At 33.1% G+C, this 24,825-nt stretch overlaps 1 protein-coding gene across 1 annotated transcript; it reads right to left on the reverse strand.

Moving 5' to 3' along the window:
* Positions 1-21,720: 21,720 nt before the first annotated feature.
* On the reverse strand, positions 21,721-23,145 carry LOC107921459 (deoxymugineic acid synthase 1-B). Its single transcript, XM_016851307.2, has 3 exons — positions 22,733-23,145; positions 22,403-22,646; positions 21,721-22,307 (listed from the first exon to the last, which is right to left on the reverse strand). Exons 1-3 carry the CDS (start codon positions 23,071-23,073, stop codon positions 21,903-21,905), a joined length of 990 nt encoding a protein of 329 aa, XP_016706796.1. The 5' UTR covers positions 23,074-23,145; the 3' UTR covers positions 21,721-21,902.
* Between the last annotated feature and the right edge of the window lie 1,680 nt (positions 23,146-24,825).

Below are 24,825 nucleotides of genomic sequence, written 5' to 3' on the forward strand. Positions count from 1 at the left end.
TTTAATTGAGGTATATAAACATATTATAATAGGGAGAAAGAGAAGAAGACTTCATCTTCTCCATCCACCATTGAATTCCATAGCCAAAGAATTGAGAAAATCAACCTTAAGGGTTTCAAGCAATCGACTTTAAATTGGTTAGTGTAATTAAGTTCTTTTCTTGTAATTTTATGGTTTTGAGGTCATGCGAGCTTGATTTACCTAGCCCATGTACCAATCTGTAAAACTTTTAAAGTTTTTTAAAGTTTTCATTGTTGATTTCTTGAAGAAATTGGTGTTAAATTGATAGATTTTGAGCCTAGATGTGAAAAGGATTAGATTGTAACGTTTAAATGTTAGTTTTTTAACATAAGGACTAAAGTGTATAAAGTGTGAAATTGATGTGAAATTTTTGTAATAATAGATAATAGATGGCCCTAGAAGGATGTGACTGATATTGGTTTCGAGATTAAAGCTCAAAATTGATGTTTATGGTAAATTCAATTTTAGATAATAAATTGAATAAAAAAAAACTTTAGAGGCACTCAAAACATAAAATTAAAATGATTCATCCATATTATGGGATGATATAAAATTTTTTGATATTGATAAATCAAATTGAATAATTGTATAGATCAAGAATTGAACCAAACTTGGGATAATCGGGGAAAAGCCAAAATTATTGATTAGTCCTTGAAGATTTGGTTGTTTTCTCTTTTGACTAGGTAAGTTCATATAGAACTTGCTGTTTTGTTACATATTGTAATTATTTTGTTTATTACTTTATATAAATATGAATTTGGTCATTTTGACATCAATTGGACTAAATTGCAAAGTATGAAAAATATGGTATTGAAGAGTAGGTTTAAGGTACCAAAGTGGAATGGAATGTTTATAAGATAGGTATGAGATGTTTACAATGTTACAGGGATTAGAATGATATGATTACAGTAATAATGCCTGTGTGAACTTAGTAAAGGATTAAGGTACGTATGACATGCCATTAGGGTCAAATATGGAAACGATCAAGGATTTACATGGTTATATGAGATCCAACATTTTTTGTGGATTCTCAGTTTATATGTATCATTTGTTTAGTCTAGATTGGTAACCTCGATATGATGTCAGCTTGTGTGAGTAAATTTATTAATCTCAGCTTGTGTAAGCAATATAGTCCTGTGTATCCAAGTTGATTTACTAAGGTTCTCTCGGATGAAAATGTTAACGTAATGAAAAAGAAATTTTTGAAATGATTTGAGCATAAATTGAATTACATATGCTTTCAAATTGAATATGAATTGGATGGTACATGATATTAAATGGAATTCTTGTATATATATGTTTGTGTTATAAGTTCTTGATATGTAAGTGAACTAACCTATTGGTTGTATTTAAATGTTTAATTCTTTATAATCTTAAAGTGAGTTAAGTAAATTTCATATGGACTTATTAAGCATTCAATATGCTTAGTCCATTTCCTCCCTTATTTCTTATAGATTGCCAACTTGCAAAACACGTCTATCATATCTTTGAAAAGCTCACGCTATATCGTTATTAATTTAGTAGTTTTTCAATGGTTTTAAAGCTCAATTTTGTGGCATGTATATATGTGTTATGTAGTTGTTAACTATGATTTTTGGTATAACTTAAAATCTATCTTATGCTTGATTTTGGCAATATGGTTGAATTATGAATGACAATTAAAATAGCTTGTTTGAACATAGATTAGCATAGTTGAGAAGTTGATTTTTAATGGTTAGTTGGTTGGATGAATGGTTTTTGAGTGAATAAGTTGAAATGGTAAGTTTTGGTGTTAATTTGAAGTTATGTAAGAATGATTGAATTGAAATGGTTAGATGAAATGTTTTAGTATGTGTTTGAAATGTTGTTGTGTAAGAAAAGTTAAACAGATATGCACCAAATGTGAAGAATGAGAGGTAGCCATGAAATAGGCACCAAATGGACAAAATTTTACCAAAAACAGAGTCTACGTCCTGACAAGCAATCTTCCTCGTCGCAACGTTGACCGACAATGAGTCATGTTATGATGTTGAGTGGCCTAAAGTCATGATGTGACATACTATTTGGCGATGTCATGACATAGAGGAAGTGGCATCATGGTGTCGACCTCAAAATTTTGAAGCTTTGCAATTTGGTCCTATTCATGCTCGAGTCAACAAAAGAGCTTTCGTAAGATATGACTAAATGTTTGAATGATTTATTTATAGTGTATTTGACGGCAGTTTCTTCAACAACGGATGTGACATCCTATAGCTCGGACCAGGCGATTAGGTCGGGTAAAAGGTGTTACAAGTTTTTTCTTTCTTTTTATCTTCAATGGATGGTGATCTTAAGGAAGAAGATGATATTTTTTTCATCTTCTTCTAATTTTGCTATATATAGTTAGATTAAAGGTTAATTAATTTAGTTAATCATGTTTTATATTTAATCAATTTTAATTAATTGTTTTAACTTAATGGCCAACATCATCACCATCCACTATCTACTAACTAAAATTGGTTTTTTAACCATCTTAGTCCTTGGAATAATTATTATTTAGGTCCCCAAGTCTTTTTTAATTAAAACTCAATAGCAATTGGACTTTTACAATTTAGTCTCTGAGTTTTAATTAACTATTTTTTTCATCTTAATTACTTAACTGAACTTTAATATATTTTTATATTAACTCCGTAAATATTCTTATTTTATATTTATGTACTCAGTTTATGGAAATGGGGTTCTGAAACTGCATTTTTCAACACCACTGGGATTCAGGTTGTTACATAGTGTATAACACCTGAGGTTTGGCGAGTTTAAGGTTTTGGCGTATGGTAGTAGAATAGTTTGTCTAGCGAAGTGTAATCCGCCCAATGGCTTATTGTGGCATATACGTTTAGGCATATAGTAACCGTCACATAAAAAAGTAAGAATTTTATTTCATGATATTCTACTTTGTTAAAGAGATGTTTGTGTTAAGTGATAAAGAGTATGGATTGAGTTATTTCTATAGGTATTATATGTCGTGTTCTTCTTGAGTATTATACTAGTTAGATTATGAATAATTTGGTTAGAAATCAACTAGATAGCCTAGCCAGATAATTGTGAATGCAGGGTACTTATTTATGTTTCTCTTAGATATTGTAGACCATTAAAAAGGCAAATTCTAAAACGTGTGACACTTGTTAAGATCCACTAAGCAAGTGGGGTCATATATATATGAGTGTGATGGGTCCTGAAAAAGGTTATTTTTCCTCTTCCTCTTCTTTCTCCTTAAGTGGTGCTCTCTGATTCTTTCCTTAAGTTTGAATGTACCTCTTCCTCATTAAGTTGGGAAACTGTGATTCTGGGTGTAATTAGTGGCTATTCCATTCCTGGATAAGCATTTTAGCTCTACATGTTAAGTTCTGAGAGAATAAGATTGTAAGAATTATATGAGCAGTAAAGCTTTAAGTACAAGGTTTTGCATGAGTTTGTTAGTGATTGAGATGATGACTAAATTGTATGTATAAGAGTTGTAACAGTGAAATTATGTTCCTAAGTAATTGGTACTTATATGTAAACTTTCAAGTAGAGGTACTTATATGTATAAAAGATGATGATATAGTAATTGGTAAATATATGAACATAGAGGAGAGAATGTATGTGTTATGATGATATGTGTAAGGTTCTGTTGATAAGAATACTAATTGGTGAGAATGTAGGTAAAGTTGTGATACGACACGTATGGGTTAGTCAAGAATATGATCACATCTGGGTAAGTAAGAAATGAGAAATGTTCCATTGTGAAGCCTCTGATAGGGCAGTTATATTGCCAACTAGATTGACACATCATGAATTATAAACAAGTATAAGACCATGGTGTAGAGGCATATGGCAGCTTGGTATGATTTGGAACCATTCATAGTGTAGCCTCTAGTAAGATGAAATTGGATTGGCAAAACACGATACATGAATGTGTGTAAGACCATGAGGTTAAGACCCATGGCATGATATGATATGTTTGTATGTATATTCTTATGTAGCTTTCGATAATGTGTAAATTGAAATGGTAGATCATGAAATATGAAACTCTGTATAAGTTCATGAGGGAGAAACCCATGGCACCTTCCGTGAAGTCTGTTGGGACAATAAAAATGAGATTTATGTATGATGCCTTTATGGCGTGCTATGTTTAAACCTTGTGGCATGATCTGTCATGTATGTTTGATAAGGTATTGTTATGCTCAGGGTTAAAAGTTGAATAAGTCTTAAGGGTTTTGTAAAATGATATGTGTATTTGTTTGTTAAGAAGGGTATTCTCCATGATGTTCTGTAAATATTGAAATGGGTGTATTCAATATGAAGTCATCTATATTATATAAGGGTTGAATCCGAGTTTTGTGGAATCCGCTACATTTGTGTTGTACTGTATCATTTTCTGAAATTATTCTAAATCTCAGTCAGTGTTATCTTGAGTTTATGGGGTTCTGAAATAAAATGATATGAAATTTATCTGAATGGTCTATGTAATACATTATTAGTATGGGTTGTACGGTATTGAACCAAAGTATGTTTTGAGTGTGAGTTTAATGGTATCTAGTTCTGCATAAGTATTCGCCAACATATATGTATCCGCCCATGATGAATGTTTGTGAACAACTATGTGAGATAAGTATATTTGTTAAGGTATGGTTTGTTGGAAGTGGGCTTTAAGGATATGTATAGTTGGGAAGTGCATACGTGATTAAGAGATTTGTAAAATGTCTGATAAGATATTCACTTAGTTAGATAAGGAATATACGGGTAAATAAGAGTATGATAGTTAGCGTATAAGGGTATGTTTAAATTGTAAACGATATCTGCCCAAAATAAATGGTTTAGAAAAATGGCTGGCACATAGAAGTTCCTATAAGAATATAAAGTATCCTTCAAGGTAATTCTGTGATAAAGCTCACTAAGTTTTCTTGAACTTACAAGGTCTGTTATTTGTTTTTAGGTTTGGGAGGAGATTGCACCAAGAGGAATGATACCAATGGTATGCCATAGAAACAACAGATTGGGTTATTATGCATACAGTGGAAATGTGGTGTAGTTAGGGATACGCATTATGTGTTTGTTTTTATTAAACTTCTATCTTATAATGATTTGTATCAAGTTCGATGTAATAAATTGTTTAAAATACTCCATTCATCTTTAGATGTTAAGTCTTTCAGCTAAAATAATGAATAAACTAGTCAAATAAATAAGAAATTGTAAATTGTTTTGTTAAATTGTGAAGTATTGTGTGAAGTAATACTCGATATCAGAACTCGACAAATTAGGTTGGGTTTAGGGTGTTACATAGTGGATGCTCAAAGGGCTTTAATTTTACGAATTTGATATGCATTGTAAACCATGAGTATATGATAAACAAGCTTATATGCGAAAATTTGAAGTTGATATGTGTGCTCACATGAATTGCCCTAGTAGACTTAGTAAAATGTCAGGATACGGTTGGCATGCCAATTAAGGTCTATAGTGTGTTTGGAGTTTTGTTGCATTTGAGCTTTGCACATATTTTGTGCACTATATGTTAACTTTAGGCTATGTATTCACATGCATACTCTGAAGCCTTTGGGCTCAACATTTCGATGCTCTCATTAGTGTGGTGGAGGTTTCGCACTTATGTGCGCTATATGTCGCCTTCAGACTTTGCACTTTTTTGCACCTTGGTGTGTTGAAGGCATTTGTTACACTATTAAATTATTTAGTAATTCTATGCTTATTGGTGTGGTGGAAGAGTCATGTGTATCCAATTTGTTTTACTAGAGTCCGTTAATGGCGTAATGAACTAAAAACTTAATATTGACAATTTCTCAAAAATATTAATTGATACATGTAAACTTGTTGGTATGCGCCAAAGAGCCTTTGTCTAGTAGAGATGAAAAGAAAGCAAATGAGTAAGCTAATAAGAATTCATTATAGATATGAGTCCTAAAAATGTGTAGGGGTAGTTAACTTGCCTTAAGGGATATTAAGGAAATCGATAAATCATGTATACCCCTAGTCAAATAAATGAAAATTAAATGAACAATTTAAATATGAAACAAATTCCATAAATAAGAATTATATATGAACATGTCAAGAAGCTGTAGTTTTTTTACAAGAGTCTCAAATATGAATTTCATAAGGGGATTAGCTAAGTAGACATAAAATGTAAATTGAACCTTATAAGTTGATTAATCTAATGAATGGATTAGTGGCAACAAATTTTGACTTAAAGGAATTTGTATGACATGTCTAACAAGGGCTCAATATTATGAATGATAAGATAAGTAGGTTTATCGATGATTCCTTACTGAGCTCATCGAGCTCATGCATTAGTTGTTTTAAACGCGTAGGTTAAGGATATGCTTAGAAGATTTTGGTACCAAATTGGGTGCATCGCATCACCGTATGAGCTAAGGTTGTTTTCATTTGTCTTGGATTTATTTATGTGTAAATATCGACATGTATATATCTTGAAATTATTCAACTTTGAAATTGTAAGCTTGATGGTGTTTTCCAAAAGGTTTTTGATATTTTTACATTACCCTTTATATGAGTTTTAGCCTCTATGGTGTTTTTTTAAGTTCTTTTGATGGATGAGGATATAAATGTATTTTAATAAGGTTTTAAAATGATTTGGAACCATTGGGTTGATTTTGACTTTGAATTTAACAGTTTCTTACTCAAATGAATTTGAAAAGTTGTATTTTGAATCGTTTAAGTGTTTCAAAATTTGTTTTTATGTATTGCGTGTGTCCAAGCATCTAGGAAACAATTCAAAATGATTAAAAAAAATTTCAAGCTTCTTTAATGTTGAAAATTATTTTAAAGAATTTCTTTTGCAAAGTTGCTAAATGGTGTTTTATTAAAAGAAAATTTTTTATACAAGCTAAGAAAGTGCTCCAGTGGCACCTCCTATTCATACTATACATCGAGACGAGTCAGGGGTGTTACATAAATTCTTCCTACATCTGGGGGTCTTGCCCAGAGATCTAATCCACTATTCTTCAATAAGTATAAGCTATGATTGAAGTTCTACACTCGCCATGTAACAAACTCACACCTATACTCTAATTTGCATCACTTTGCCCTAAAACTTTCTCCCAACAAGTTTAAGCGTAATCTCACACTATACTTTTTACACTCAAAGCATGGTTCCTAAAATGAATAAAAGTAGAGTACCCTATCTCAATATATTTGACCTAATACAAGTTGATCATATATACAAGTTTTTAGACTTGATAAGTTATAACAAACTGTAGTTGTAAACCCCATACATAACCATATAAAAGGTCTTCAATTGACTTTGTAAAAGCTAATATAAAGATTAAGATCTTTAAGATATCCAAAAGTCAAATGATCTTATCTCATCCAATAAAGGAACTTGTATTGTATTGAAAGACTTTAATTAAATCCTTGTTGATTTAGTTCTGCACATTTGAACATTAAAGATGGGCTGTAACTAATTTCCAGTGATCATAAACAAAAGCCCATATCATTCTGGATAAAAAAATTGCAAACACAATAGGACAAGTTTTGGTCAATTTATAGCTATACCTGAAGTTACAATTGGCATTGTAGTTGGAAACCAAAAATACCTCTAACAATCTCCACATTTGGATTTTTTTTCTTAACACCAAAAATAATCTTCATGAAACAAGGATTGATCAACAAATTACTCCCTTATAATACATATCTCTCCCTTAATCCATATACTTATCTATGATTATAACCAATCATTCAACCATTAACAAAAAAAGATGGACCACATTAATAATTAAAGGGACAAGGATAATATCATATAAATTTTGAGTAAATAAAAAATATAGTTCATTATCTATCATCATCAACATAGGAAAGAAATTTGAAAATAACTAAAATCAAAGTTAGAAAACCATAAACAAAGTCATAACAAAATATCAAAATCACTACTGCTTCCACATTGTCCCTCTTTTTGTTCCAAAAATTGCCAAAGGACTCTATGATGCGATCTCGTATTCATTGATGAAATCGAGTCGCTTTGTTCCCAATCGTAAAATTAAGTAACAAGGTTTTTTTGTTTAACAAAAGGTTGTTTTCAAAGGTTGATAGTTTCAACAAAGAAAAATAAATAGATAACAAGTTGATGGGTATATGGATATTGAACTCAACAACGGAAGAATGAACCACTATTAAGAAATAGGGATTCAATCCTTATTGAGCTATCAAGATAAAAAATGAATGAGGGATAGGACCATGACCCCCTATCTTAGAAGATAGGAACCAGTCGGTATAAAGGTTGAACGCCACACTCATTGGAGTGATAAGTTCGAAAGAAACAGATTGACGCCATTAGCAAGCTAGATAAGTCAATTTGAGTCACAAAGAACAACGAGAGTTGAACAACTCACAAATATGTTAAAATTCATTCAAGGATCACAAGTTCTTCCTACAGGTTACAACCAAACTATTTATAGGCTATGAAGCACCAGCTAAATAGTCAAAATGTAATTACAACTCAATGAAGTTGGCATTCACTTAATTTAGCTGATTAATAGCTTGATCAATTCGGTTGACATTAGCTTGACAGTTGGAGTTCCCGAATAGTCATTAAAGTGGACTTAAGAGTTAAGTTGATTTAATCAAAGAGCTTGATCGTTCAATGATGTTTATGAGCTAAAGTTAATGCTTCCTTGTTCACCGAATGTATAATCAGCCAAGGGTTGCATCTTGGTACGTTTGAAGAGTCTTTGGTGTGAACACTTGGACTTGGATGGTCCTTTGGGGGTGAACAGCAAGAAGTGAATGGTTCATTTGTGTGAACAAAAGGAGCTGGCTAATCAGCTCAATTAAGGATCAATAATTGACATAGCTTTTCACGAATGGTCACTTGGAAGAGTGTGTCCAGCAACTCCAAGATGCATGAATTAATTGGGTTAATGTTTCTTCATAAATGAACTTCAATGAATCTATAACAATGCATGAATGTCTAGCCGCCCAATTGAATAACCTGTAAAACAAAATAAAGACTCGATTAAGACAGACTAAAACACAATTAAAATGTCTGACTTAAAACATGCATTATTGCTGTACGAACTGGAGCATAGTTAATAAACTTAAATCAATTTAAGATACTAAGACATGTATTAATGTTGTACGAAATAGAACATAATTAATAACAATTAAAAGAGTTTAAATCTTATTCTAGCAGCTGAATTAGGTAGCTAATATTGAATTCAGTTTGAAGACGGTTGTATGGAGCACATGTCAAACACTCCCAAGCTCGATCAATGAATCCAATCAGAGCTTCTCCCCAAACTTGATCAACGTGGCTCAAGATAGCTTCTTTGAATCTCTTGGCTCGGGCACGAGTGGTTGGTCCTGTTGGCAACTGGATTGGTTCGAAAGCTGACTTGGTAGAGTCCTTGGATGAGATCACATCATCCCCCCTCTTCAAGGTTATTTGTCCCCAAATCGTCACCTACATCATAAGGAGAAAGGTCAGACATGTCAAAACTCGCACTCACATTATACTCACCTGGTAGGTCCAGCTTACACGAGTTGTTATTGAGTCGTTCTAGCACTTGGAAAGACCCATTGCCTCGAGGAAGCAACTTAGATCTCCTTTGCGCAAAAAACCTTTCTTTTCGCATATGGATCCAAACCCTATCTCTAGGCTCAAAAACCACTCGTTTTCGTCCCTTATTTGCTTTATGTGTATACTTCTCGGTTCACTTTTCTATATTTTCCTTCACCTTTTGATGCAATTGCTTCACATACTCAGCTTTTCGTTTACCATCTACATTCACAAGCTGGTTAGCAGACAAAGGAATTATGTCAAGAGGAGTCACTGGGTTAAAGCCGTATACAACTTGAAATGGAGAGTGTTTTATGGCTGAGTGAACTAAGCAGTTATAAGCGAACTCGATGTGAGGCTAGCATCCTCCCATTTCTTTAAATTTTTTCGAATGATTGCTCTCAGCAATGTTGATAACATTCGGTTCACCACTTCGGTTTAACGTCTGTTTAGAGGTGGCACGTTGTAGAGAAAAGTAGCTTAGTGCCAATTCTTCCCCATAAGGTTCTCAAAAAATGTCTAAGAAACTTGGCGTCTTGATCAAACACAATAGTTCTTGGCACACCATGTATTCGAACTACTTCCCTGAAAAAAAAATTTGCTACATTCACAGCATCGTCAGTTCTATGGCAATCAATAAAATGAGCCATTTTTAAGAATTGGTCAACAACAACAAAGATTGAATCTTTTCCATTCCTAGTTCTAGGGAGTCCCAACACAAAATCCATGGATATATCAATCCAAGGTGCTTCGGGAATGGGCAGAGGTTTATACAAACCATGGGGCTTGTTGTGGGACTTAGCCTTCCTACAAGCAATGCAACGTTCACAAAGCCTTTCCACATCTCGCTTCATTTTCTGCCAAAAGAAATTCTCTTGAAGAATAGCCATGGTTTTGGTCACTCCAAAATGACCCATGAGACCTCCACTATGCACCTCGTTCACTAAGATGTCTTGAACGGATCCTTGAGGTATCCATAGCTTGCCTTCACGAAACAGAAATCCATCATGCCTATCAAATATTTCAAAGGCTCCCTTTTTGCTAGCTTTGAACACTTCACCAAAATCAACATCAATTTCATACAATTCTTTAAAATATGCAAACCTTAGTAGTTTAGAATCTAAACTATTAAGTAACGCATACCTTCTCGACAATGCATCAGCTACTATGTTTTCTTTCATGTATTGTATTTGATCACATAGGGAAAGGACTCAAGATACTCAACCCACTTAGCATGCCTCTTGTTCAGCTTATGTTGTCCCTTAAGATGCTTTAAAGCTTCGTGGTCGGTGTGAATAACAAACTCCTTGGGCCACAAGTAGTGCTGCCAAGTTTCTAATGCTCAAATCAAAGCATACATATCCTTCTCATATGTCAGATAGTTAAGGACAACGTCGTTGAGTTTCTGACTGAAGTAGGCAATAGGACGCTCGTTTTGAGTTAACACCGCTCTAATTCCTATCCCTGAAGCATCACATTCTAACTTGAAAGTCTTGTTAAAGTCAGGTAAAGATAGTAAAAGATCATTAGTTAAATGGTCTTTAATCAACAAGAAGGCCTTTTCTTGCTCCTCACCCCATTGAAATTTGAAATTTTTCTTAATTATTCCAGTCAAAAGGGCAGCCAATGTACTAAAATTAGGAACGAACCTTCTATAAAAGCTAGCTAAACCATGAAAACTCCTTACTTTGCTAAGACTTGTTGGTCGTGACCATTCTCGAACCGCCTTTACCTTATCTTGATCAACTTCAAGAACTTCAGAACTAACAACAAAACCTAAGAAAACAACTTTGTTAGTACAGATTGAACATTTTTTAAGATTTGCAAACAAAGTTTCCTTATGTAATACTTCCAAAATAGATTTCAAGTGTTGCACATGTTCTTCCAACGATTTGCTATAGACCAAGATATCATCAAAGTAAACTACATAAAATTTACCAATAAAAGATCGAAAGATATGATTCATAAGATAGAATTTACCATTTGTAGAAATCGTGTTTGGTCTTGAATGATGTCTTCCATTCATTTCCCTCCCTCATTCAGATCTAACGATAGCCATTCTTGAGGTCTATCTTGGAGAATAGTTGAGCTCCACTTAGCTCGTCCAACATGTCATCCAAACGTGGAATAGGAGGTTGGTATTTAATAGTTATCTTATTGATGGCTCGGCAGTCCACACACATGCGCCACGAACCATATTTCTTAGGCACCAAAAGTACGAGCACCGCACATGGGCTTAGGCTTTCTTGGACATATCCCTTTTCCAACAACTCAGTCACTTGTCTTTAAAGCTCCTTGATTTCCTCGGGATTACTTTGGTAGGCTGGTCTATTTGGGATTGCGGCTTAGGGCACAAAGTCTATTTGATGCTCGATTCTTCGTGTTGGTGGCAAACCACTTAGTATCTCTTTCGAGAATACATCGTTGAATTCTTGTAACAAAGAATAGAAGAAGGCAGGGTATCAATTGGCTCGTTACTTCCCATCAAGCTTTCTTTGTACATAAGGACAAACATGGGCTGTTTCAACAAGAAAGATTTCTGAATCTTCTTTTCTCTCGCATAGAAATTCCACTTTCTGGATTCACTATCCTTTTTTCTTTTCTCTCGCTTAGAAATTCCACTTTCCGGATTCATTATCTTTTTTTCTTTTTCTTCTCGTTTTTGCAATTCATTCTCTTTTTTCTCACTTATTTTCAAATCTTTTTTACTTTATTTTTTTTCGCTTTTTTATCTTGCTCATTTTCTCTTGATTTTTCAACAATTGCTTTCAATCTAAGTTGATCTTCATACGCTTGCTTCAGTGTAAGGGATGCTAAAGTGACATTCTTTCCTAAATGCTTAAACGTATATCTATTGGTATAGCCATCATGAATTACCCTTCAGTCGAATTACCATGGTCTCCCCAATAGTAGATGACCGACGTGCATTGGCACCACATCGTACACAACCTCGTCGGTGTACTTGCCAATGGAAAAGGTAACAACAACTTGCTTGGTTACTTTGAGTTCCCCTCCGTCATTAAGCCATTGCAATTTGTAAGGATGTGTATGCTTGGTAGTGGTTAAACCAATTTTTTCCAACATCATAGTGCTGGCCACATTCGTACAGCCTGGGCCATCAATGGTGAAATATATTTTCACGCTGTTTGTAACACCCCTTACTCGAGATGATACGAACTCGTCTCGTGATGTTTTGAGTCGTATGTGTTACCCAATCGTGAATTGAGTAAGGATGGATTCGTTTCGGTTTTAAAATGAAACAAAATCGAGATAATGGCTCCAAACAAAGGTAATAAACAAAATAAAGAGGAAACAATAACAAATTAATTGGCTAAGACCGAAAATGAACCAACAATAACGAATTGTTGACCCGAATCTCAAAATGGTCTTTAGCTGTTTTCGGTTAAAGGAAACAGGAAAGGAACCTTGACCCACTATCAACTATGATAGGAACCAAAGGTATATTGAACGCCACACCAAAGGTGATAAGTTCAGCAACAAAGAAAAGATGGACGCCACAAGCTATGCTTGATAAGTCAAATCAATTCCGAAAGAACAAAGAGAATTGGATAGCTCACAATTCAAATATTTCATCTATATTCAGCAAAAAGTTCTTCCCTCTATGGCTGATTACATCTATTTATAATGCTAGAACAAGGTAACCGAATGGTCAAAAACATCCACTTAATGTGCCATAAAAAACTGATGTCTTTTCTTATTCTTTGAACCAAATAACTCCTTCCATAAAATCACTTTAATTCAGCTGATTTGAATGTCTTTAATGGCTTAGAAAATGACTCTTGAGTTGTCCTTAGCTAGTTGAATAGACACCATCTCTTACCAGCTCCTTAATGACATTCAAAGGCTTGATTAATTTCTCTTAAAAGCTCCAAAAACGGCTGGAAGTGGAAGAGTTGCTGCTGAATTTTAAAGGGCATAAAATGCTCTTTAAAAACTCCTTTTAATGATCTTTAAGCTCCTTTTTTTAACAGCCCCTTTAATTGTAACTCAAAAGAACTTGAACAGCCACTTATTAAATGTGTAACAGCCTTGAATTGTAACCACTATAAGCTAAAAAGTCACCTGCAATAAACACATTAAAATGAGTTTATTAAACACATTAAAACACTTATTAATCATAACACATATTAAACTTACTTAAATAAATGAACTAAAACATATATGCAATAATTATTCCAGCAACTAGTTTAATTAAAGAAGCATAATTTAAAGAACTTAATTTATGCATCAATAAATAATCCTAGGAGCTAGATCAATTAAGAAGCATCTTATTTAATAAAGTTCAATAACTAACTCATGTATTAAAACTTTAAGATAAGTTAAATTAATTGATCAGCAACTTATTTATTAAACTAAAACAAGTTAATTAAAAGAAACAAATTCAGCTTGCAATAAATTGCAAGTAACGCCTTTTGAACGGTTTGAAGCACGACTATCAAATCCGGCCACTCCCTCTTCCCAAGCTCGTTCCACATAGCTTGCTATTGCATTTCGAAATCTCTTAGCTCGTGATCGAGTTATTGGTCCTCGTGGCAGCTCAATGGATTCGGTAGTAATTTCTCGGGCTAAGGTTGCATCACGAGACCGTTGCCAGAGTTGAGCATGAGTCGTTATCTGACTTAACTTACTAGATCGAAGCATAAAAATTTACTTTTAAAATTAATTCGCTCACGTTCAATCAATATGTCCCTAAAAAAGAAATCTCGAGACCCTAAAACATGTAACAGAAATGGTTCAGGTCCAAACTGGGAACATTAAAAATTTTCCGAATACTTAAACAAATCGAAATAATTTATTTCACTGTTTACAATAAAACTGTCCACTCGCGTAAGAGTCACTAATTTAATTATAACTCGAGTTACAAAACTCAAAATTTAGATCCGTAAATTTTCCCTAAAACTAGAATCATATATATTCTTATCATGAAATTTTCAAATTTTTCTTGCTTAAACAATAAGTACAGTTTATTCTTTAAAGTCTGCCCTATTTCACTACTTGACAGTTTTGACCCCTCTTCACTAAAAATCAATTATCTCATTATACAGAATTCAGATAATGTTCTCGTTTGTTTATTTTGAAAATAGACTCACTAAGGAATCTAGACATATAAATTATGACTCATAATTCTTTCTGAATTTTTAATGATTTTCTAAAGTCAAAACAAGGGATTTCAAAAACCATTCTGACCTTGTCTCACTAAAATTCAAATATCTCATAATATAAAATTCCATTTCTAATATTTTTAGTGATTTTCCAAGATCATGTTAATGCTGCTGTCCAAAAACTGTTCCATTGCAAATTTTTACTCTTTTATAATTTCTTTATATTAACTATCATTTATGCATACATAACAACAAAACATGTTCTTAAATAGCCATTTCAATAGCTAATCATTATCAAGTATTTCCATGCTATTCATTAACCATATCATAAGGATACACATACACAAAATGACTAAGTCCCTATACATGCCATAACTTAAAACGTTTCAACCACAAAATACCAAGATGTCTGTTGATAGTGTGAAAAGGTCTCTGCCGCCCTTATGATCCCCGAATTGGCTTGGCGATACTATAATAAAAATAAGGAAAATAAAAAGAGTAAGCGTAAAGATTAGTAAGTTTACAAGCAAATAAATAACAACATTTATCAAAAATAATATACTCATAAATCATCATCAAGTTTCATGGTCTTTGCTTCTTCTTTACTTACTCTCTTACTTGTTTGCTTACTTGCTTACTTAAATAACTCATGATTATAACTTCTCCTCCCTTGCTGAAATTTCTTTCTCAAGTGATAACTGAGATATTCTTAACTCCTATAACTCACCTGAATCTATTTATTATGCTTTTACCTGAACTTTCATGTAATATAGTCTATTTACTAGCCCGTTGAACCAATTGGAATACTAAGGATACTCGGGTCTCCTGTCTAATAATAACATGCCAAAGCCATGTCCTAGACATGGTCTTACATGGGATGTTTCCTGTACTACCAATGTCATATCCCATATATGGTCTTACATGGGAGTTCTCATATTGGTGCCCATGCCATGTCCCAGACATGGTCTTACGGGGGACCTCTCATCTCGGTGCCAACGCCATGTCCCAAACATGGTCTTACATGGGACCTCTCATAACCTCAATAATGCCAATTCCATGTCCCAGACCTGGTCTTACATGGGATCTCATTCCCTTAATTTCATGACATTTGTATCCAATACATTCCTAATGTTTCAACGGGACTTTTTAACACTGATTCTCTATCATCTCATACTTGAGTCAACATTAAATAATTTCATGAAATAAATACATAATTTCTGAAAAATAACAACATTAATAATAATTATTAAAATATTACATTTATTTATCGTAAACTTACCTCGGTAAAAAATATGATCAAATCTAGTAACTTAGTCCTCAACCTTTTTCTTTCCCCAGTCTAACTTTGGATTCCGTTCCTCTTGATCTATAATAGAAAATTTAGCTTATTTAATACTCACATTCATCAAAACAGTCCTTAACTCAAACTTTGGCAAAATTACAATTTTGCCCCTAAACTTTTGCATATTTACACTTTTTCCCCAAAGCTCGGAAATTAAACTTCATCCCTTATTCTTATGTTTTATGACATGCTGAACATCTTTCCCTTCTATATCAACATCAAATTCCCACTTTAACATTTACTTATTAACATTAGGTATTTTTACCGATTATGTCGTTTTACTCATTTTCATTTAAAACCGACTAGCAAAAGTTGTTTAACATGATTTCAAGCTTTATATTATACAATAAAACATCAAAATAAACACATCTCACCTATGGGTATTTTTCCAAATATGAGCTCTAACATGAATTAATGGTAGAATAAACTAAATCGAGCTACGAAGACTCCAAAAACGTAAAAAAATTAAAAACGAGGCTTGGATGTACTTACAATCAAGCTTGAAAGTGGCCAAAACCCTAGCTATGGAGAACTTGTAAGTTTCGGCTATGGTGGAAGAAATATGAGCACATTTTGGCTTTATTTTCCTTTTTAATTCATTTAATTACCAAATGACTAAAATGCCCCTAACTTAAAAATATCCTAATTCACTTATCTCATGTCCATTTTTGTCCATGAAAATCTAATAGTCTAATTACCATTTAAGGACCTCTACTTCAATTATGCACTTCAATTAAATCATTTATCATCTAAAACTCATATTTACCCACTTTTGCAATTAGACCCTAATATGCAATTCAAACATGCAATCACTGAAATTTCTTATCGGTGTTCTAACACATGCATCCAATCAATCGGTAAATCATAAAAATTAATCACAATAAAATTTTCTATCTCAAATTCATGGTTTCGTAACCACTGTTCTGTTTAGGCCCTATTTCAGGATGTTACACTATTGCTCGTTCTCTATGCTTTGGAGGTTTAAACTCCTCTTGATGACCAAAACTTCTCCATCAACAGCATATTGCAAGTCTTCTTCATCATCAACCGACTCATTGGTTTCTTTTTCTTGTTCACCTTTGGACTCGATCTCTACATCATCCCTTATGAACATGGCACTTTGGTTAAGACATTGACTGGCTATGTCACCTCTCCCAAGGCATCTAAAACTCTTGATGTCTCGAGTCCGGCTTGGTGCAGCCTCCATCTTCCCTTTGCTTGATTCACCACTTGGCTTGTTAAGCTTTGTGGCTCCAACAAGTTCTTTAGATTGGTTTGGGGCATCCTTTTTGCTAACTCCTTGTCCTCATCTCATAGTATAAGTGGCATTAAAAAAGGTTCATGTGGCGCGCTTTCGCTTCAATTGCTTCTCCACCTTGATTGCCATATGGACCATATCAATGATTTCGACATAGTGTTGCAACTGCACCATATTGGCGATATCACAGTTGAGTCCAGCAAGAAACCTTGCCATAGTAGCCTCTCGATCTTCCACCACATCGGCTCGAATCATGGCTACCTCTATCTCTTTGTAGTAGTCTTCTACACTTCAATTTCCTTGAGTAAATTTTGTAATTTTTGGTACAACTCTCGGTGATAATAAGTTGGGATGAACCCCTTCTCATGGTGGACTTCATTTCAGCCAAAATTGATACCGAACATTCACCGTTCCTTCATCGACTCATGGTGAGTTGATCCCACCAAATAATGGCTTAAACAGAGAACTCTATTGTGGCGAGCTTGAACTTCTGTCCTTCGAAATAATTGTGGCATTCGAACACAAGTTCGTTCTTCTTTTCCGGTCTAAGTATGCCTTGGGATCGTTTTCCCTTAGAATGGTGGAATGGCCATCTTGATGTTCTTAAGGTCATGACCTATGCGTTCTCGCTCCCTTGGTCCTCGATTCCTTTGGCCTCGACGTCTTTCACTTTAGTTGGAGGCTTGGTCGCTCTTCACGTCACTTGGTTCATAAAGATCATTTTGATGTTGCCACGGTTGGCCTCGCTCTCACCTTGGGTTTGAAGGAGTACATTCCCGTTGATTTTTTTCTTCGAGTTAATCCATCCGTTCTTGAAGTGACTCTAGATGCTGTTGTAGCAAATGGGTCATCTCTTGAAGAAGTGTTTGGTATGCGAAGTAGGGCACACCTCTACCAGCTATGTTTCTCACAGGACACATACCACCACCATCAGCAATGTTTGATGCGCCTCCAACAGAGGCATTCTTTTCAGGACTACACGACATAATTCTTTTTAATCCTCACTATAAACATCACCAATCTCTCAAAAAGAAATAAAATTGAGCACTCCACTCATGTTTACACTCGAGATTGGCTTTTACCTCTTTGATAGTCTCACCTCTCTTGCCTTTTACCTCTCTTGTTCGTTTCTCAAAATTCTTTGGAACTACTTTAGACTTAGCAGCAAGTCTATGTAGAGTCGACTTCAAAATAGGTGTAGAACATTGGGTATGACGTTGGGTACAGGTAGGCTTGAAAGAAAAATGGTTTTAATGAGAGTGCAGCTGAAAAATGATTTTGGAAAAGAAAATTTCAAATTCAGGAAAAATAACACTTTTCAAGCTAGCTTTTCTTTTGTTTGATCTTACACAAAACTAAAATTCCCTTTTTGTACTTTCACGTTTGATTTTGCAACAGATTTATATTTTATTTTTTTCTTTAATCGATATTGTTTTTATATTCTTCAAATCGAGAGTAAGAAAAATGACGATACTTAATTTTAACTAGCTCTGATAGCAAATGATGTGATCTCATATTCATTAATGAAATCGAGTCGCTTTGTTCCCAATCGTAAAATTAACAAGTTTTTTTTGTTTAACAAAAGGCTATTTTCAAAGGTTGATAGTTTAAACAAAGAAAATAAATATATGATAAGTTGATGGATATATAGATATTGAACTCAACAGTGGAAGAATGAACTACTATTAAGAAATAGAGACCCAATTCTTATTGAGCTATCAAGGTGAAAAATGAATGAAGGATAGGACTGTAACCCTCTATCTATAGAAGACAGAAACCAGTCGGTAAAGAAACAGATTGACGTCACTAGCAAGCTAGATAAGTCAATTTGAGTCACAAAGAACAACGTGAGTTGAACAACTCACAAATATGTTAAAATTCATTCAAGGATCAAAACCTCTTGCTACAGGTTACAAGCAAACTATTTATAGGCTATGAGGCACCAGCCGAATAGTCAAAATGTAATTACAACTCAATGAAGTTGACATTCACTTAATTCAGCTGATTAATAGCTTGATCAATTCGGTTAACATTAGCTTGACAGTTGGAGTTCCCGAATAGTCATTGAAGTGGACTTAAGAGTTGAGTTGATTTAATCAAAGAGCTTGATCGGTCAATGATGTTTATGAGCTGAAGTTAATGCTTCTTTGTTCACCAAATGTATAATTTGCCAAGGGATGCATCTTGGTACGTTTGAAGAGTCTTTGGTGTGAACACATGGACTTGGATGGTCCTTTGGGTGTGAACAACAGGAAGTGAATGGTCCATTAGTGTGAACAAAAGAAGCTGGATGATCAGCAAAATTAAGGAGCAATGATTGACATAACTTTTCACGAACGGTCCCTTGGAAGAGTGTGTCCAGCAACTCCAAGATGCATGAATTAATCGGATGCATGTTTTTTCATAAATGAACTTCAATGAATCTGGAACAATGCATGAATGTCCAGCCGCCCAATTGAATAACCTGTAAAACAAAATAATGACTAGATTAAGACAAACTAAAACACAATTTTAATTTGTAATAAGCTAAGACACAATTAAAATGTCTGACTTAAAACATGCATTAATGTTGTACGAACTAGAGTATAGTTAATAGACTTAAATCAATTTAAGATACTAAGACATGTATTAATGTTGCAAGAAATAGAACATAATTAATAACAATTAAAAGAGTTTAAATCTTATCCTAGCAGCTGAATTAGCTAGCTAATATTGAAGTCGGTTTGATGAAGGTTGCATGGAGCACATGTCGAACACTCCCAAGCTCGATCGATGAATCCGGTTAGAGCTTCTCCCTTAACTTGATCAACGTAGCCCGGGATAGCTTCTTTAAATCTCTTGGCTCGGGCACGAGTGATTGGTCTCATTGGCAACTCGATTGGTTCGAAAACTGACTTGGTAGAGTCCTTGGACGAGATCGCGTCACTCTACTTCTCGGAAAGAATGTCTAATTTGTAGCGTTGAGCACATAGCCTTAAACGTTGTAGTACCCTCAGTTAGTTCTCAAGATATTGGATGCTTTTATCTAGTTCAACAATCTCCTCATCTAAGTGTTGTAGTAATAGATTCTGGGAAGCTAAGGTAGGTTTGGCAACTGTGGGGGTAATTGCAACTGTCTTTGTATTTGCCTCAATATCACCTTCAATTTCCTCTTTTTCCATATAAATCCGTTTCTCTTTATATGCAGCATGTTTCCCTTACTTCCCTTTAGAGAATAATTCACACATAGGCTCATAAACTTCATTTTTATCAACATTCTTTGAATTTCATACATCAAACTATATAAAATTGTCAATTTAGACATTCATTAACAAAATTAAAAATTTTAGTCAGCCAATTGTTAAAGACTAACAATTGGAGAACATGGTACTACTAGACACATCATTCAACATACCACATAACATTATTTGCGTGTTATTATAATTCTTAAACTATAAGAAGATCTACTATGATTTTTACTAAATTTTTCAAAAAATTATCAAGATTTGACAATTCATAATTAAATCATCAAATATTTAGGTCTATTGTTTTTATATACTTGATCTTCATTATCAAAATTTCATCATCACATAACTTTTGTAATTGTTTAATTAACAATAGTCATTAAATTGTTTTTGTTATTTTGTTATCTATATTACAAATATCTTGAGATGATACTTAATAATCAATGAAATTGATTATTATGTTGTCTATCATTTAATATTTTTTAAACAATATTGTTTCTAATAATTAACAAAGTTATCATAATTTCTAATAATTTCCTTAAAATTAAAAATTTTCATATAATTTATAAAAATAAATTTTGTAAAATTTTAAAAAATATATCATTATTCCTTCATAAGTTGTTTACTATGATTTCATTCATAAATTATTAAAGCTAAATGCTCAAATTAACATTGAACCGTGCTTCCATAAAGGGTTAAACATTATAAAATGTCAAACAAGGATCATAACTTTTTAAATGTGCTTAAATAAAGGATCTTCATGTACTTCACCTTAGTTTGTAGTACAAATTTAGGTGAATGAAGTGTTTAAAAATAGAACACATGGCACCTAAGTGAAATATTACTTGAAATGAAAAGAAAAAAAAAACATAATTTCATACCTAATATGACATTTGAAATGTCCTTATTTGATTATACTGAAATATTTTGATTCTTACTTGAACACTTTCGAAAAGGTTTAATCCTTATCTTATTACCTTAAAATGTTTGGCCCTTACATGAGCAACTTCTAAAAAATTTGATTCTAATTTAAGAATTTAGCACATTATAAATGTCGAAAACTTTACCGTAACAAAATTTATCAAAATATTCAATTTAAAAGTTTAGAATTTAGCAACTTAATTGTATAACGAACAATATTTTAATTAAATTAATCAATTTTTATCTTTTTTAACATATGATATAGATTGGAAACCACTCTAGAGAAAATTCATATTGCAGAAAAATCCATCTGTTAATACCAACAGGTTTGGTTTCACTTATTAATTTGAAGATGTTCTAAGAAAGGAACTTGCACAAGGTTTCTTAGGTTTCAAAGGATGCTGATCTATCATCACGCAAACCCTTTGCACTTCAACAGACTAAGTAAGGATCCATTTGGTTTATTTGTAATAAATCCAGTAGATAATGAAATTCATATCTCTCCATCCCAAAGCTCTTCAACAGACTTGTAAGGGCCGTCATCTGATAAAAATGCCGCACCTGGAAACCCTTTGCACTGTGGGAGTTGGCTTATTTTATGCGACTCATCAGCAGTGAGCTTCCAATAAAAAATATCAAGGTTTTGTTTCATCCTTTCCTTGTTGAAGCTCTTCACAAGCGCACACACTCCTTGTTCATGTGCCCATCTCAAACAAACCTGAGCAAGCGATTTTCCCTTGGCATGGGCAATTTCTTTGAGTACCTCACATTCCATCACCCGATTTGTTCCCCACGCCGTTCCTTTGGCCCCCAAAGGAGAGTAAGCCTCCACAAGTATGCCCTTCTCCTCGCAAAACTTCCTCAGTTTCTTTTGTTGCCACAGTGGGTTCATCTCCACCTATCACCCCAAATCCAACATTAATCATCTTACACCATTAACTTTAGTTGAAAAACATAAAAAATTCATTAAGTGGATATTAAAGTGGTCCTCACTTGGTTCACTGCAGGAGGGATTTTGGCAGTGGAAAGAATGGTTTCGAGTTTCTTGCATGAGAAATTGCTTACTCCTATAGATTTCGTTAGGCCAAGACCTTGACACTCCTCCATTGCTTCCCATACTGATTTAGGATCAAAAGGAACAATGTCCTCCTTCTGAAAAGGAAATTCATATTTGCCTGGCTTCAAACTCAGTGGCCAGTGAATTAGAAACAGATTAAGATACTCCAGCTTCAAATTCCTGTAAAAATCAAGAAATCATTAGTAAACCAATAAAAAGCACCGCACGTAACGAAAACATCTAGGAAACAAAGGGATAATGAATACTGGAGTGTTTTCTTGAGAGCTGGGAGAACAAAGTCATGGTGTGCATCGCTGCACCAGAGCTTGGAAGTGATAAAGAGTTCATCTCTGGATTTGATTAACCCCAAACGAAGAGCATCTGATATTGCTTCACCTAAAGGCTGCTCAGATAGGTAAATAGCAGCAGTATCGAAGTGACGGTACCCCAATTTGATAGCCTCGAGAATGGTTTCTTTCAGGGTATGAATGGAAGCACCGAAAGGGTATTCAGTTGTGCCAAAGCCTAAAAGGGGAATGGCTTTCTCATCAGTTGAACAGAGAGGGAAAGTTGGGATGCTCTGCCCTGCAATGGTAGATAACTCCATCTCCTGCGATTGCAACTATGATATTCAAATATCAATATCCTGTACCAGCGCACCGATCTTTGAATCCCAAAGCTAAATATATATTACAAGATTACAAGTTGTGTATGATCTAATTTGTCATTTTCTCACAATTTTATACAATCTTTTCTCATTTTTTACTATCTTTCTCTTCCGTGTCTACTGCCATTTTGATTTGTTTTGGGATAGAATTTTGTTTTTCTCACATAGTAATTCTCAATTGCCATTTTGATTTATTTTGTTTTTCTCGCATAGTAATACTCAATTTAGAAATTTAATGATTATTTTAATTTAATATGACTTAATATTTACTTTTATTAACCATATATTTTAGTCGAAGAAAAAAACAATATATTTAAGTCTAAGACAGTTAAAATTTTTCATTAGCCAATAGATATGATTTTGTTTTTTTTAAAAAAAAACTAAATTTCTTATCATTTAATTATTAAAATAATAATTTTATTAATTTATTATTCTTGTTCTGTTTTCTTTTTCTCAATTCCTCACCAACTTATTAACTAGATCTTTCGATGTTAGTAATTTGAATTAAAATATAACATTTATAACAAAAAAATAGAATTTAATAAAATAAAGATCAAATTGAATATCATAAAGTAAAAAAATTCATAATTTGTGTTTTTTTTCCAATTTAATTCCGTTTAAATTTTTTTAATAAATAAAGGTTAAATTTTGCTTCAGGTCTCTTTATTCTTCTTACATTTAAAAATTAGTCTCTTTATTTTTATTTTTCTTCTTTTCGAATTTAAAAATACAAATTCAATTATTAATACTAATAAAATTATTATGTTAAATTCATGTTCATTATAAAGTCATTTTATTTTATTACTTGGTTACCAATTGAATAAATTTTTTTATTATTAATTTTAATAATTTGATTTGAATTTTTAAATTTAAAAAATTAAAAATTAAAAATTAAATTTCAGATATATAAAATGTAGAGACGCTTAGAGCAGATATTAACCAAAGTAAACAAATGCAAGTGCCTGCTCGATATTATCATGATAATTCGATTTATTATTATTTTTAAAAAACTATTTTTATCTTCTATATAAGCACGTACATGGCAGATCCGATCTCAATTAATTAAGGAGATTGGATTTTGTTGATTGGCTTCTATTTCTTATTTCATTGAGATTCGATAATTTTGTATGGAGGGTTGTGGCTAAATTAGCTTTATTCTATTTCTTATTTCATTGAGATTCGATAACTTTTTATGGAGAGTTGTGGCTAAATTAATTATTGCTTTATTAATATCATCTGTCTCAAAGTATTCTGATTTTGATTGACTTATTGGCTTCCCATAATTAAAATCTTAACACATATTATACTAATATTACGTGGTGCCGTACAATTATCTTAACACATAATATTGAATCCACGTCTTGATAAATAATTAATACTTGATTTAATTTAAAAATAAATATAAATATTTCTTTATATTTAGAATCAATTTTTTAAAATAGAAATAATTGATAAAAATGCCATGAAGCCTTTTGTATCAAGAGTTAGATTGTATTTTGTTCTCTATAATCAAAAAATGGGTAATTTAGTCTCTATATGTTAGATTAAAGAGCAAACTAGTCTTTTTTGTTAAAATTTTTATTCATTTTTACTATTAAAAACTAATCATTATACATTAGTATGAGGTACATGTGGCACACCATGTATAACTGTCTGGTTATTCCGTCGGTCACGTCAACTTTTAACAATACT

The sequence above is a fragment of the Gossypium hirsutum genome, chromosome D01, assembly GCF_007990345.1.
Source record: "Gossypium hirsutum isolate 1008001.06 chromosome D01, Gossypium_hirsutum_v2.1, whole genome shotgun sequence".
Taxonomy (NCBI): domain Eukaryota; kingdom Viridiplantae; phylum Streptophyta; class Magnoliopsida; order Malvales; family Malvaceae; genus Gossypium; species Gossypium hirsutum.